This window comes from Dryobates pubescens, chromosome Z, assembly GCF_014839835.1.
Source record: "Dryobates pubescens isolate bDryPub1 chromosome Z, bDryPub1.pri, whole genome shotgun sequence".
NCBI classification, from domain to species: domain Eukaryota; kingdom Metazoa; phylum Chordata; class Aves; order Piciformes; family Picidae; genus Dryobates; species Dryobates pubescens.
The window spans coordinates 121444902-121460742 of record NC_071657.1 but is presented as its reverse complement, the minus strand read 5'-3'; the positions used below and the strand labels follow the sequence as shown (position 1 = coordinate 121460742).

Here is a 15841-nt window from a genome sequence, read left to right as displayed (position 1 = left end):
TCAAGTTTTCTTTACCCCTAACTTAGTTACAATGAAGAAAACACCAAGTCCCAGCAACGTTACCACTCCCATTTGTCCTAATCTTTTCTTCAAGGTGGATGCTTTCTCTGGAAGTCTCACTCGGCTGGCGTCATTCCTCTGTTCGCGCTGAGGCAGATGTTAAGTTCATGTAAAAAGTCCAACAAAGAAAAATAATTATTGAAAGCTTCTTAAGTATGTGATAAAGTAAAATACACTGCTAGTAGATGATCACAAAAATCTAACAAAACACTTGAATTCCAATCATAGTTTAACCAGTACTGTCATCATTACTAAAACCATTTACTAGAAAAGCAAGTTAAATATGTAACAGATGAGACTCCCTTGAAATTGAAGGGAGTGGCAAGTACCTTACAAGTGCCTGCTTGAACAGATGCTAAAACTGAGCGGAGCCTTGTCATGGAGTTCAGCAGGGTTAGGTTCTGATTCCCTACTTCAATTTATAATGCTTGGAAGGCCATCTAATTTACTGTGCTTCCAAAAATTATATGCAGACATAACATGTACTGCTGGCAACATCTTGCAATGACTAAGCTTAGCAAACAGTACTAAAGATTTCAAGGGAATCTATACAAGTTTACTAAGAGGTTTAAGTGTTTCACTTCAGTTAGCACTTCTCCTAATAAATGTTTCAGTACTCATTCATCATGAATTAACAACGTTTTGTATTAAATTCTCCATCAGTGAAATTCATAAAACACTACAGTATATTCACAGAACAGGAATTACATTCTGAAGTAATTAGAAGACTAATGGTTAACACCTCTGTTTTACACTGGGTACAGAGCCACCACACTTTATCTTGACAGCTATAAAACCGTAAGTACAAATGAGAGCAAAGCAAAGTGACACCTAATTTAGATCTCACCTCAGCCCTTAAAACTAGGGCTGCACATACAGAAGGCAAATACATATATACAATTGACAGCTGCATATGCAAAAAAAAGGAACATAGATAGCTAAAAAGTTCTTTGCCACAGCCTCTATTTATCTCTTAAATATATTTGGTGTTAAGTGATTTATTGGGAGAAGGCTGTTACATTACATTACATTTACTTAAACTACAGGAAATTGCATTAGTAGCATTATACTCAAGATTCGAGTTCCACATGGGTTCATTCAGCAACAGATTCCTTTCTGACACTGATGCTCCATTTACTTTGTCCCAGCAGCCATTCCTCTTACTATCCTATTACTTAAAATGACCCCATCTGACAAGAGTGTGTCATTGTGTTGGTTTGAGAATGACGGATGTGGTGCTAACATCTAGCCTTGACCTCTCCCACCCTCTTCTTTTGTCACTCTGAAGAGTTATCTGGGATGCCTCCCATTCAATCTATAAACCTTTAGTATCTTCCTTGTGAGTCAATAATTCCAAACAAAAGATTCCTTAATTCAGAAATAAGAGTGTAAGTATTCAGAGTGGCATTTATGACACAGTGACTGTCCAAGAGCACAGGGATGCATTCCACTTAATTCTTTCCTGCAGCAGAAAGAAAAAGATTGACTCTGCTTTCCTTTGAAGACTGTCCATGCTGATGTGGAATATTCTAGAGTATTTATCATTCTGTCCATGGAAAAGCTGAAGGAGAAGTGGATGCAACAATCAAGCTACAGGTAAAGAGCTTTTAGGAGATGGAGGTACAGAACATTTCACTGATGGACATCACATTTGTCTCACACATACCCACCTTCTCCACCAGGTCTTTCATTTTCGTAACTTCTTCTCCCAGCTTTTCAATGCTGCAAATCAAATCTTCACAGGCTTCAATAAACCTTTCAGTCCCTGCCCACTGCAGTACTATCTGTTAATAGATACAGTTATCTGTCAGAATTACTGTAGATTCCAATTTAATATTCTTCAGTTACCATCTAAGAAAATGACAGTGTCAGAAGTTTATGACCACATTATGCTGGGTTTTCATTCTATGATTTATGCACAACATAATCTACTACTTACTCTCAGCCTTTGAGGGAACCATCTGTCACCTTAACTCCCTTATCAGCAGAAACATGAAGAAACTTAAGGGTGGTTTAACTCTCAACTAAGTTCTTTTAAAATGTTGTCCTTTAGAGAAAAGGACATTGGACAGCTCTATATAATCATATAATAATCAAGATGGTTGATGAGCATTCACATTTTTCCTTTTACAAGGTAGTATAACATTCTAGAATAGAGTAATAATACTACTCTGAATCAATGGGTTTTGTCTTCTGTTGAATACCTTGTGAGAATTTTCAAGGAAATGTTTATTCACAGTCTGCAAAGGAATGGTCAGCTTACTACACTCTTTATTCATCTTCTGAACAAACTTGAGGAATTCATCTCCACTACAAAAGAGCAACAAAAGATATTCTGTTACTTGTTAAAGGCTAAATAGTATCTGTGCATTTCCAACACTGGCTAGTGAGTCAGACATGCAGTTTCATGGCATACAAAAAAAAAAACCCCAGTGTGATTTTACTACAAGGTAGTTAAATACCGTATTTAACATTTTGTGTGTTTTTTGTTTGGTTTGGGTTTTGCTTGTTTGTGCTTTAGGGTTTTTTTGGTCATCCCCATGTCCAGGGAAGGACAAGAAGCCATGAAGTTACCTGAGATGTTCAGCTAGTGAGACCCACTGAAAACTGAAAAAGTGACACCCAAAAACTTTTTGGACTCATTATATTAACCTCTACTTCCGTTTCTAAATCTCTGCAATCCCATGTTATTAGTGAAAACATTTAATTTTCTGCAGCATGGGTAATTTTTTAACACTCTATGCATAACAACTGCAACTCCATTTTCCAGAGTTCCAGTACATATGGGTATGTACAGATCACAATCTCAGCATTTTATGCTGAGAGACAGATGGTCCTGACCTGCAGCTTACATTTTTGAGGAAGATGTGTGTGGGTGAGGGAATAAACAAAAAAAAGTTGCTTTTTACATTTGGAGCTCAGACTGAAATGACTAGTACATTGTGGAAGAATATACTAGTACATTGTGGAAGAATGTACTAGTGGAAGAAAAAGAAGAATTCAGTAATACTGACTTGGCCCTTGCATTCAGAAATATGTTTCTCAAAGCCTAAAATATTTGATGTTATCTACCTTGAAGGAAATTTCTACTTAGTGCTCAAATACAAAGAGGAAGACAACTCTGGTAATTAGTTGACAAGCATCTCAAAAGAATGGTGAGAAGAAGAGAAAAATTTAACAGGTTAATTTTGATGATAAATTTCTAGAGGTTCCATGTGACACTGACTCACCTTACTTTACCGCAAGCCTCAGAGAGTGTTAGTTGTAAGCCATGGTGCTGGCCAGAAAGTTGTTGCCATTGGCTGGTCAGAGGAAAAGTGGGCAATAAAGATCATTCATTTGGTTTTAGAGAATAAGCTCTCAAAGTCTGAAACCCCTGAGAAGTGCCTGTATCTCCTCCAGTGGAGAAGTTTTCACTGTCTATAAGTCATTCTGGTAAGTAAGAAGCAGGGCCAAGATAAGAGAAAAATTTAAGTTCCTATTGCAGGACATCTCTTTTATTTATGGAAGGACATGAATAAACTAATTCAGACCCCAGTGTTCCTCTTTTCCCTAGGACAACCTGTTATAAACCTAAATGCCACAAATATCACCTTGTTTGCTGCTGGTGATGGTAAAAAGGCATATGCTAAATTTTCTAAACAGCTAAATCAAGCCACGTGCCAGTGTGGTGTAAGTGTCCAAGCAGAGACTGGATTTAACCCATACAGTGTTTTCCTTCAGCTTTGTCACAAGATCATCAGTGAGCAAAATTTCAACCAACATCTGTGGTTCACAATACTGCTGAACTTTTAAGACTTTAACACTTAAACCAAAAATACATAGAAGCATCAGGAAGGGTGCTTGCTGGAGGATAAAACCCAAGACTGTTCATGGGTTTTATGAAGATGGGGATGTAAGGAAGCCTATTAACTTGAAAGAAATTATTATTTCAGAATAATATAGCTGAAAGGAATATTTAGGGTAAAACTCCCCAAACACCAAACGAAAGAATTGCATCTGGAGATAATCTGAAAGTTTCTCCCATGTTAGTGAAGTCAAGGCATGCTCATGATACTTTCCTTCTACTTAGAAAGGTAACTTTTTAGCTGGCTAGGATCAGTTATGGCATTTCTGTGTTTTGTCATAAAGGAAATTAGTTTTAGTAATTCTGGAAGGATTCTCAGCAAAAGTTAAATATGTTACCATCATGGAATGGGGAGGAAAGAAGAAAAAAGGAAAAACATTTATTGGTGTAATAAAGAAGTATAATAGTTCTTATAAAAACCCATTTTCATAGAATTTTTTTATCTATTGCAAATGGAAATAACATTTCCAAGATATAAGCACTTTTAAAAAGAATGAATGGCTGTCAAAACACCAGTGGCCAAACAGTGCTAGACACCGTGAAGTTTATAATCAATCAGTTCAACATTTTCTACTATGTTAGTTTTTCTATGACTTAATGACTGATTTTCCCTCTCACAGAATGACTCTGAACAAGTGGGAAGTAAAATCTTTATATAATAGCATGTAAACATAGCCTATGATTTTAGTCTCAAGGTCAGATTCCTAGAATACATGTCAAGTCAGTATCTAAAAAACTATGCAGTGCTTGCCATAACTGAAATGCTGTCATATTTTGTGTACTACAGTCGTCAATCAATCAGTTATTTTCTGGTTTTGAGAACTACGTATCATCCAAACCCACACAGTACTAGGAATTAGATATGCCACTGGTGTGTGAGACTGCACTGAACATCATGTAGGTTTTTTGTTGTTTTCAGTCATACATGCAGTGAGCTGCTAATTCTTTGTATTTCTCCACTTACTACCTTTGTTGAAATTTTTAAGCTGCTCTGCTTGAACGTATCTATGAAACAGCATTTAGGGACCACACTGTAAAAAAAGCACAAAAATGCATGGATGCTTAAACTGGGTAAAGTCCTCTTAAACTGCAGCTGATTATCCCCTGATGAAAGGTCAACATCCTTTTCTAAAGGTGCCTAACTTGGACAGCTAAATACTCAGAAGCCTGGCCTGCTACCTCAGCTCTGTGGCAAAGACTCCATTTAATAAGAACAGATTAAACGCTGTCAGATTATTTATGATGTATCCATAATCATATTGGTAGTTCTTCAGTTTTACAGAACACTCACAAGTTTGCACCTGGATTCACTTGTTTTGTTGGAGAATCTCAGCCTAGAAGTAGCATCAAGTTCTAGAACATGAACACACCGCTCCTCCAGCCCATCTCAGTCTTTCAAGAGTTTCAATAAATGTCTTGCATGTCCTCCCTCATCCTACAACACACTTGGCAGCATGCTGCAAAAATGGATCTCAAGCAGACTGCAAAGCCTCTTTTGTATAAGCACAGTAATGGATGCAGGTAAAGGCACAATACTAGGAACAGAAGCAATTGCTCTATGCAAGAGTGATGGGAATGGAGCATAGACTAGATGGACTCATGTAACCGAGGCCAAAAGAATGCTACGGCAGGACCACATCATGACATAACTGCTAATACACAATGCCAGTGTGATTCAGCAGCCTCCAAAGCATAATGACATGCATAGAATGAACTTGAACCCAAGTACATGTGTTTTGTCCACCAAGTGAAGAGTATAACTAACATACTGAGCTTCACAGTACCCCAATAATGCTGACAGTGGGTTGGAAAGGGAAGAAATATCTAAAAGTAGCAGCACAGCTGTCAGGTCACAAACCAAGAGGAAGATACAGATATTTTAAAGAGGAACTGAAGCTCACTCTTCCAGACAGTATGAAGTTATTTAGTAAGCAGACAGGATGCAAGAAAGCTTTTTTCCCCAGTACTACTCTAGCCAGGCTACTGGAAATAAGGCAACACAATGCTCTGCTTATCATGGTGGGACTGGGAGGATAGAAATAAGCACAGAGAACCTAACTTAATACTGATGCAGCTAAGGTACAAGGAAGGAGCAGTATCTTCAAACCAGTCTTCTCTAAGTCAAACAAACACAGTTTGACTTTGTAAAGCCTCTGCAAAGCAAGCAACAGTTTTCTGCCCAAGACCATTTCTAAAACTTTTGCAAAGTAAAATATTAAATGCATCCTATTTTCAAGAGCTATTCTTCTACAGTTCTGGGAAGTCAAAAGAAGGAAGATAAGAGCAGATAATCTAATTAAAGTCTAGGTCTCTCATCTTGAAAACATGGGTAAGAGGTTTATGAAATCTTCGGACACCTTTACATGTACTATAGCCTTCATTCTTTTGGTGCTGGACATGCAGAGTGTTTTGCCAGTGCTTAGGGGACTGACGAAGTTTAATAAGGTTGCTGAGAAATGTTCCTCTCAGCTCAGGCCTGGCGTGCATGGGACTGCACAAGACTAGACCAGAAGTGAGAGAGGTATTACAGAGCTGATATTTTAAGGCTGTAAGAAAGAACCTACAATAGAAAAAATACCATGGTGGAATGGATGTTTGAAGGAGTAACACACTCTTAAAAAGACCCATTTTTTTCATAAGCCTATTCCTACTGGTGTATACATAGTCTATGACAAGGAAAATATCTTACAAAGTTCTTAATTTGTAATGGCACATAAGAGAAATATAACCCATAAAGAGATACCTACCACAAGAATCTATGCTTCTAACATTCTTTTACAAAACATACCTACCATCAGCCCTCATTATCTCCTAACTAGCATACTATGCTTGGAATAAGGTGTGAGAGAATTTTACCTTTGAGCCCTAGAAAACAATGCAGTCACACCTTAAACAGTTCACATTTCACTTCTGTTTCCTTAGATACACAGTTAATACCTCAGTTCGAGATTCAGCACTTCAGAGAGGCCTCCAATTCTTATTTCATCCACTTGTATCTCTTTAATAGCATCTAGGAGTTTCTGCTGATCTCCAGGATTTGTAATGCCAATCTAAATTTAAAAAGTAATTCCAAATATGATTTAAAGACTTAACAGTACAGTGCCATTTACTGTGTGAGCTTCTATGCTTTTAAGTTATTGCAACCAACTACAACGCATATAACTACTGAAGGAAAGCTACAATAAATACACAGAAAACATTCATTGCTGCAAAACAAAGTTACAAGAGATGAGGAAGAGCCAACATGAAATTGCACAAAATACACCAAATAGCAGTTTTATAAGTAGCCCTACATTGTTAGGATGCTTTGCTCATCTATTTCAGTATCATCTCAGTCATCTCTTACAGTAAAACCACCAGTCAGTATGATGGCAAGATACAGCATTAACGCAGAAAGAAGAGAATGGAAATGATGAAATCAGCATCGTATGAAGAATTCTACAGAAAGAGGCAAGAGTTTAGGAAGGGCTCATACAAATTTTTAAGGGATGTATTTTTCTCCAGTTTGAAATTGGTCTCATAAGATATGATACCTCTTTCTAAAACCTTATCAGCTTACAGAATTTAATTTTTTTAAAAAAAAACCTGGTTGGTTCACACCACCTCCAAAAACTCAAATGATCAAAATCTAGTAGAGAGAAAAAAATATGCTAAAAGACATTCAGCTGGATGTTTCTACCATGACACAGCCTGCAAAAGCATATATACACACACATAGATATATATGAAGGATAGCATATAGCATCACAGAACGTTAGTGGTTGGAAGGGACCTCCAGTGATCATCGAGTCTTACCCCCCTGACAAAAGTAGGATCACCTAGGGCAGTCCTCACAGGAATACATCCAGGTGGGTTTTGAATGTCTCCAGAGGAGGAGACTCCACAACCTCTCTGGGCAGCCTGTTCCAGTGCTCCATCACCCTCACTGTAAAGAAGTTTCTCCTCATGTTGAAGTGAAGCCTTCTATATTCAAGTTTTTATCCATTGTTCCTTATTACTGTGCACCACTGAAAAGAGATTGGCCCACTCTACTTGACACCTGCCCCTCAGATATTTATATCTGTAAAGTTATAAGTATATTTATATACTTACAATCTCAGAACAGATTTTTGCCTCAAATTAAGATCAAGCCTAAATACTACTCAACATCAGTTCACGCAGTCCCTAAGCTCAAATCAGTTAATCTTCTGTACTCTTGGCTAATGCTGCAAACAACAGCAGAAACATTCTGAAGTTACTCTTCAATACTGAAACTATCTTGCTTAAGGAACTATTTCACAGAATGTTTTTGTTTGTTTTGTTGGGTGGTTTTTTTTCAACTCCATCTTCTCATTCATGGAACAAGCTAATCAGGATATGGCTTTCTGACCAGCAGTTGTACTTTGTTTGATAAAACGTAATTTCATCCTTGCAAATAGATCAGCGACTGGGCACCACCACATATTGAAGATATGGGTTTGGTAGCAAAGAACATAATAGAAGTCACCACTACAGTAATTCTGAATTCAGAGATACTGGTACAGAACTTAAGAGACTGAAAATAGATAAACTTGTTCAAAATGTTCCCCAGTGCAGACATATTTTCCCTTTCTAGGCCATATCTGCTGAACATGAGGGTTACTCATCACCTGACCATTCATGCAATGATGAATGCGTGGAACACTTGCAGTGCAAGAAGCCGTTCTTCCTTACGGATGAGCAACCTTTTAAGCTGGTGTTGATCCAATAACACTTGGCAGTTTAAACAATGCAAATATTATCATGAAGTGGCCATGTTTAAGAACATACAAGTGTTGTACAAGAACTTGCTTCTATTTGTGAAGCAGTCTTGATTTTAGGCACATCAACTCTAACAAGATGGACTTTATTCTTCACTTAACTAAATATATACTTAAATAATAAACTGCCTCTAAAAATCACATTGCTGGAGTGTGAGTTTGGGGCATGGACTTTTCTGTCAGCCTTTAAATGAAAATGAAAGAAGAGGCAAATAAGATATTGGCTCAACACATAAAAGATGACATACTTATGAGATAAAGTTATGTATAAACTCTTAAAACCTTGCCATGCTGCCAAAGTGGCCACTATTTTTAATAACCTGACAATTTTCTGCCAAATATTAATTGCTTTCTTGTGGTGGGGTAGGGCAATAAGCAGAGGAAGAAGACTCCTAGAACTGCCATATGGCAGCACACAGAACAGATTCTCTAATGATGAAGTTAAACTTCTGGGTTGTATTTTGAATGTTGATACACAATACAGAATTAACCAGGTTGGAAAAGATCTTCAAGATCATCAAGTCCAACCTATCACCCAACATCAACTGCCTCATCCAGTCTCTTTTTAAACACTTCCAATGATGGTGACTCTACCATCTCCCTGGGCAGCCCATTCCAATGGCCAATCACTCTTTCTGTGAAGAATTTCTTCCTAACATCCAGCCTAAACCTCCCCTGGTGCAGCTTGAGACTGTCTCTTCTCATTTTGTCACAGGTTGTCTGGGAGAAGAAACCAAACCCCAGCTGGCTACAACCACCCTTCAGGTAGTTGTAGACAGCAATAAGGTCTCCCCTGAGCCTCCTCTTCTCCAGGCTAAGCAACCCCAGCTCCCACAGCCTCTTCTCATAGGGCTTGTGTTCCAAACTACTCAACAGCTTTGTTGCCCTTCTCTGGACACTTTCCAGCAACTCAACATCTTTCCTAAACTGAGGGGTCCAGAACTGGACACAGGACTCAAGGTGTGGCCTAACCAGTGCTGAGTACAGGGGCATAATGACGTCCCTGCTCCTGCTGGCCACACTGTTCCTGATACAAACCAGGATGCCATTGGTCTTCCTGGCCACACTACTGGCTCATGTTCAACCTACTATAAACCAGTCCCCTCAGGTCCCTCTCTGCCTGACTGCTCTCCAGCCACTCTGACCCCAGCCTGTAGCACTGCATGGGGTTGTTGTGGCCAATTTGCAGCACGTAGATGTGTTAAATCTCATGCCCTTGGACTCTGCCCATCTGTCCAGCCTGTCAAGGTCCCTCTGCAGAGATCTCCAACCCTCTAACAGATCAACTCCTGCCCCCAGCTTGATGTCATCTGCAAACTTACTGATGATGGACTCAATCCCCTTGTCCAGATCATCAATAAAGATATTGAACAGGATGGGGCCCAGCATTGATTCCTGGGGGACACCACTAGTGACTGGCTGCCAGCTGGATGTGGCACCATTCACCACCACTCTCTGGGCACAGCCCTCCAGCCAGTTCCTAACCCAGCACAGAGTGCTCCTGTCCAAGCCACAGGATGACAGCTTGGCCGGGAGTTTCCTATGGGGGACAGTGTCAAAGGCCTTGCTGAGGTCCAGGTAGACTACATCCACAGCCTTCCCCACATCCACCAGGTGGTCACTTGATCATAGAAGATGATCAGTTTGGTCAGGCAGGACCTGCCCTTCCTAAATCCATGCTGGCTGGGCCTGATCCCTTGGCCATCCTGTAAGTGCTGTGTGATTGCACTTAAGATGACCTATTCCATAATCTTGCCTGGCACTGAGGTCAGGCTAACAGGATGTGTTAACTTATCATTATACATTCCTAAATCCAGAACAGGGTGCGAGTTTATCTTATTCTCAAGCAATAAACATGTGAAAAAAGAATCTTCTTAGTCCTAAAAGCATCCAGAAGTAAAATTACTTCTAATTTGCTAAAAAAAAAAAAGACAAAAAAAGATCCAGGTGTTAAGAGTAGCACAGAATCAGACAAAAACCTCCAAAAGGTGCACAGACATGTCTCAGTATTTTGAACAGACCTGCCTCAGTATGGAACAGTTTTATAAGCCTAAGGAATGCAAGGATTTCATCTTGAGAGAGTCATTGTTTAGGCTCTGTTGTAGAATACAGATAAAGGTATTTACAGAGAAAATATCTTTGTGATATTGTTTGATGGAGTAAAGTGTATAACACTAGTGATGGGTTTTCTCCCCAGTTCTCTGGATACAAAGCAACTTGGTTCAGAGGCATTCATCAGAGGTCATCATTAATCTTTGCAGTAATAAGATCCAGGCTCTTTAAAAGAGCTGGCTGTTAGATGAAGATCTGCCATCACACTAAAAACTTTCAACTCTGGAGTTACAAAGGAACAGATTAGATTTGTTCTATCAGCAGTGTGGGGACAAACTGTCGGGAGAACTCTAAACCTAGACTGCATCAAGACTTCAGGGTAACTTATGAAGCACCAATAAGCCAGGCATGTTATGTCATTTTTTGAAATTCTCAGTTACAGACTCAATAATTAATTCATGTCCATGCACAAAATACTACTTATTTTCCAGGAACAGCTCTGCAAAAGCAGGAAGCAAAGAGGCAAACCAGTTTTGCTCCTGTAAGTATTATCTTCCTGTGCTAGGGCAACTGATCCAGGTATTTATTTCGGTTTGTCCAAAAATGCTCTAACAGGGACCTTCAAACACGTAACACTGAAACAGAAGTTAGTTGTCTGTGTGAAATTACACCTCTTTGGTAAAGAAACTGTGAGGTTTAGCTATTCACTGAAGTCCACAATTCTCTCCCCTGCCCCCAGCATATCCTGGACAATAACAAGTAATGACAGAACATCAAAACAGGCATTCAGTAAAAATATATACTTGGTCAGATTTGCAGTTTAATGCAACCAAGACCAACACAGCAGCTTGCACAGTGATGAGAAGAAAGCCAGAAAATTCCCCCTTAAGAGAAAAATTCCTATCAAGAGGGGCTTTAGGATTCAAACGAAGCCCATGCTGGGATGCTGTCCAATGGGCACGATCCTGAGGCTTCAGAAAAGCAGTAACACTGGAACATGACGACATGCCTTATGCCTAGGTCTAAGCAAACTCTTACAAATCTCTCTTAAAAAACTCACTATATGTGCACCCTCTGAGAATACAGAATTACTTCTGAATTCTGTCCAAATACTTTATTCAGTTACAGACAAAAATTCAGGAAAAACACCTCTGTGACATCAATTCTGCAAGAATATTAACATCTGTATACAAACAGTGGCTCCAGCTGCTACAGTACTTGCCTCACAGCTACCAGATTAGGGAGAATATTAATTTCTGAAGTAGTGAACTCACCTCTATTAACTCATCTTTTTGCATGATCAGAAGTTGTCTTAAAGTTATATCTCTTTCCTGTATAAAACAAAGGGTTTTCTGCTATCAAAAAGAATTTCAGAAGAAAACACTATTTTCACTTAATCTCTCTTATGTTTTACTTCAGTTTTCAGAAACTAAACCAACTACACAACACCACTGCTGACATAATGAAAACGCTCTCCAGTTTAGAAACATCATGTTGGGTCTAATGAACATAACCAAAATCACAGAATGGTCTGGGCCAGAAGAGACCTCTGAAGGTCATCTAGTCCAATCCCCTCTGCAGTAAACAGGAGCATCCTCAACTAGATCAGGTTGCCTCACTTTGATTATCTCCAGGGATGGGGTGTCAACCACCTCCCCAGGAAACTTCTTCCTGTGTTCCACTACACTCCTAGTAAGGAACCTTTTCCTAACATCCAATCTAAATCTGATCTTCTCTAGTTTTAAGCCATTGCCTCTCATTCTATCACTCCAGGCCTTTGTAAACAGTCTCTCTCCATCTTTCTTGTAGGCCCACTTCAGGTACAGGAAGGTCACTATTAGGTCTCCCTGGAGCCTCCTCTTTTCCGGGCTGAAAACCCCAGCTCCCTCAGCCTGTCATTGCAGCAGAGGTACTCCAACCCCGATTATTTTCATGGCCCTCCTGTGTACCTGCTCTATCAGGTCAATGACCTCCCTATAATTTACCACTTCAAATACAAACTTCTGTTAATGAATAATTTAATACATTTATTTGAATTAATATACTAACACAACTTTTTTTTTATGCTGTAGGTACATTTTGCATTAATGGCCTACTTTACAGATAGAAGATGAACCACAAACTTACCTTCAGTAATCTTATTATGTGTTCTAGATCAAGACCGTGTAAAAACACTTCCATGTCATCAAAAGTTGAATAGGAACTGTAAATGTGAAAAAAAATAAATTACATTCCAGATGAAAACAGTGGAAATCAGGGGAGGGAAAAAGAAAACAACCAAAAAAACCCAAACATCCTGAACAAAACAGAAAAGCCTCTGAGACAAAGCACTGGGGAGCAACCAGAATAATTTTCATAAAGAAATGTCATTTTAAGTAGCAAAATAGCCCAAATTAACAGTAAAGTTAGGTTGCAAAAACCTGAAATATTTCAAAGTGGGGTTAAGGAAGATAACCATGTATTCTTATCAGATAACATTCATATAAATTGGATTCAGCCCAGAACTCTTACCCTGTCACTTCCATTTAAACCAGAAAAGGTTATCAAGAAAACAGGAATGTATATAATTAAAGATAGTGCAAATTAGTCTGGTAAGAAATTTTTTGTCAGAAGACTACTGTTCAGAAGGCAGACTGAGGAAACAGTATAACCTAATGTAGTTGAGAGTTTAACATTTATAAACAAGGCTGAAGTATAAATTTTGATTCTCCATTCTACCAAGATACAAAAATATAAGAGAAGAGGAAAAAACAAAGAAACAACACTTAAGCAGATTTCAACAATCAGATGAACAACTGAATTAACCCAAAAAGCAAATACAAACACCCAGAAAGGACCACTGCAATTGCTACAGTGAATTCTTTGCCAAAACCCCGAGGTAAGAGATTGTTTGCTCTAAACCTATTAATAAAATGAGAGAGATCTGTTCTAACACTGAGGCCATTACGTATCTAGGAGTACGAGTCTTTGTGAAGAGTTCTAGAAGACCAATCTCCAATGTCACCTTCATGGCAAGCGTACAGGGGCTCAAAAGATGATCCCCAAGGAGCAGACACCTCCCACAGGAGATCTGGTCCACAGATGGGGAGATATACCTAGAACAATAGCTTCAAGAATCTATGAATAATAAGATGCAAGAACAAGGAGGAAAGCAGAGATAATTGCTTTTACCATGCAAAGCTTTCACCTCTCTGTTCCAAGAAGTACCTCTAAAACTATTGTGGTTGAAGAACAGAGGAGAAAAAGAGACTGACATATGCATTCACCAAGCAACATAACCAGGTGACCCTTTGTCAAAATTGGGGTACTCTGGCTGAGATAAGACTACATCAGTGTGAACTGTTACCCAGTGAACTGCCATCAGCCTAGTAATACAAAACTAGGGTATTGCAAATTCAGTGTGATCTGGCTGAGCAGAGACAAACAAGCTGGCATCTTAAGTCCACTGCAGCTCAAATTCAAGAAAGCAAGTAGACGGCCTGTTGAAGACCAGGGACACCTCTCAACTAGACTTTGTCACTCAAGGACTCATCTAACCTGGCCTTGAACACCTCCAGGGAGGGGGCATCCACAACCCCTCTGGGCATCCTATCCCTGAGTCTCACATTAATATACTTCCTGTGGAGTCTTGGTAGCGCTTCAGAAAAAATATAAAATTTATTAATACAACTTGAATCATTGATATGAACGGATACAATCTTTTAGGAATGTTAATAAGCTAAAATTACAACTGTATTTACCCAACTTTGTCATCAGGGGCAACTGTCAGAAATTTGTATATAGCCTCTTGCTTAACTGTTTCATGGTATCTCCCTTGCAACTGATTTGCAGCCAATGAGAGGAAACTATAAATCTGGAAAAGTCAGAATGAATTAATTATCATTCAAACCAAAAATGAACATAGAAATACACAGAAGTAAGACTACAAAGAGTTCTGTCATAAAATTGCAGCTTACAGGGAGCATGAAGCTTTTGCCACTTCTCTAAAGCACACAACAAAAATGAGGACTTAAGAATAAGTCTACAGAGTTTATCAAGAGTATATCTGAATTAACCAAATTCCAGCACAGCAATGAATTGACAGAGTAAAATAGTATATACAGTCTAAAAAAAGTTAGCATTTGTAATTACACAAGCAACAAAACATCAACATACTCACTTTTGCAGACAAGAGTACTACATACATTGTCTTAAAAGCATAAAGTATACAACTATCTTAATGGTTCCATTTTCAGTGCATATATGAACCCAACATTTAGCAATTCACAACTGACAATTTAAGTTAACTACATCTGACAGATAGGGATTCTTTCAACTGATTGAGGAAGCAAGCCTTCTGCCAGACATCACTATGCATCAGTGATGGATTCCAGAAACTGAATTACCCTGTGTGAGTTTTGAGACAGCTGCTACAAAATCCAGCAAAACAAGTAGAACCTCAATAAACCTAAAGGAACGGTGAAACCACTTTCATGGAATTTGGGTGACTAACCAGTTTTCTATGCCTATACATGCAAGTGTGGTGCATTGATCCTGGCTGGCAAATAAGCCCTCCTCCAGTTGCTCATTCACTCTTCCTCATCAGAATGAGAAAAACATCAGAAGGGTGAAAGTGAGGTGAAAAAAAAAAAAATCATGGGTTCAGATGCATAGTTTACTGCAAGTGAAAGGGAAGAGAAAACCCAAAGCCTTAAGTGATGCTAAGCCAGTCATTCACCATCTCCCAACAGCAGGCTGACTTCCAGCTAGTTTTCAAGCAACACCTACTCCAGACAAACTCCTCTAACAATTTCATTCCTGAGCATGATATTACATGGACTGGAGTATCTCTTTGGTCATTTGTAGTCAGCTATCCCAGCTGTGCCTCCCATCCTCTTGCTTACTCACAGACTACTTGCTGGAGCTGGACAGCTGAGTGAGGAAGAGAAGGCCTTGGTGCTGCACAAACACTGCTCAGCAATAGCTGAACTATTGGGGTGTTATCAACACTATTTTGGTCACAAACCAAAACCACAACACCATACAGCTGTTAGGAAGAAAAATAATTCCATCCCGGACAAAGGAAATACAGCACGTAAGAAAAATACCTCCCGTCACAGATAGT

General features: G+C 39.0%; 1 protein-coding gene across 1 annotated transcript in view; it reads right to left on the bottom strand.

The window, feature by feature from the left end:
* The window catches only part of ASZ1 (ankyrin repeat, SAM and basic leucine zipper domain containing 1), a 35200-nt gene continuing 19359 nt past the window's right edge, over nucleotides 1-15841 (bottom strand). Inside the window, exons 7-13 of the mRNA XM_009910464.1 lie at nucleotides 14478-14590; nucleotides 12865-12940; nucleotides 12012-12068; nucleotides 6845-6957; nucleotides 2265-2370; nucleotides 1731-1844; nucleotides 1-147 (exon numbers count right to left, since the gene is read on the bottom strand). Of these exons, the coding sequence (XP_009908766.1) occupies nucleotides 1-147; nucleotides 1731-1844; nucleotides 2265-2370; nucleotides 6845-6957; nucleotides 12012-12068; nucleotides 12865-12940; nucleotides 14478-14590 (726 nt within the window). The remainder of the gene's footprint in view (nucleotides 148-1730; nucleotides 1845-2264; nucleotides 2371-6844; nucleotides 6958-12011; nucleotides 12069-12864; nucleotides 12941-14477; nucleotides 14591-15841) is intronic.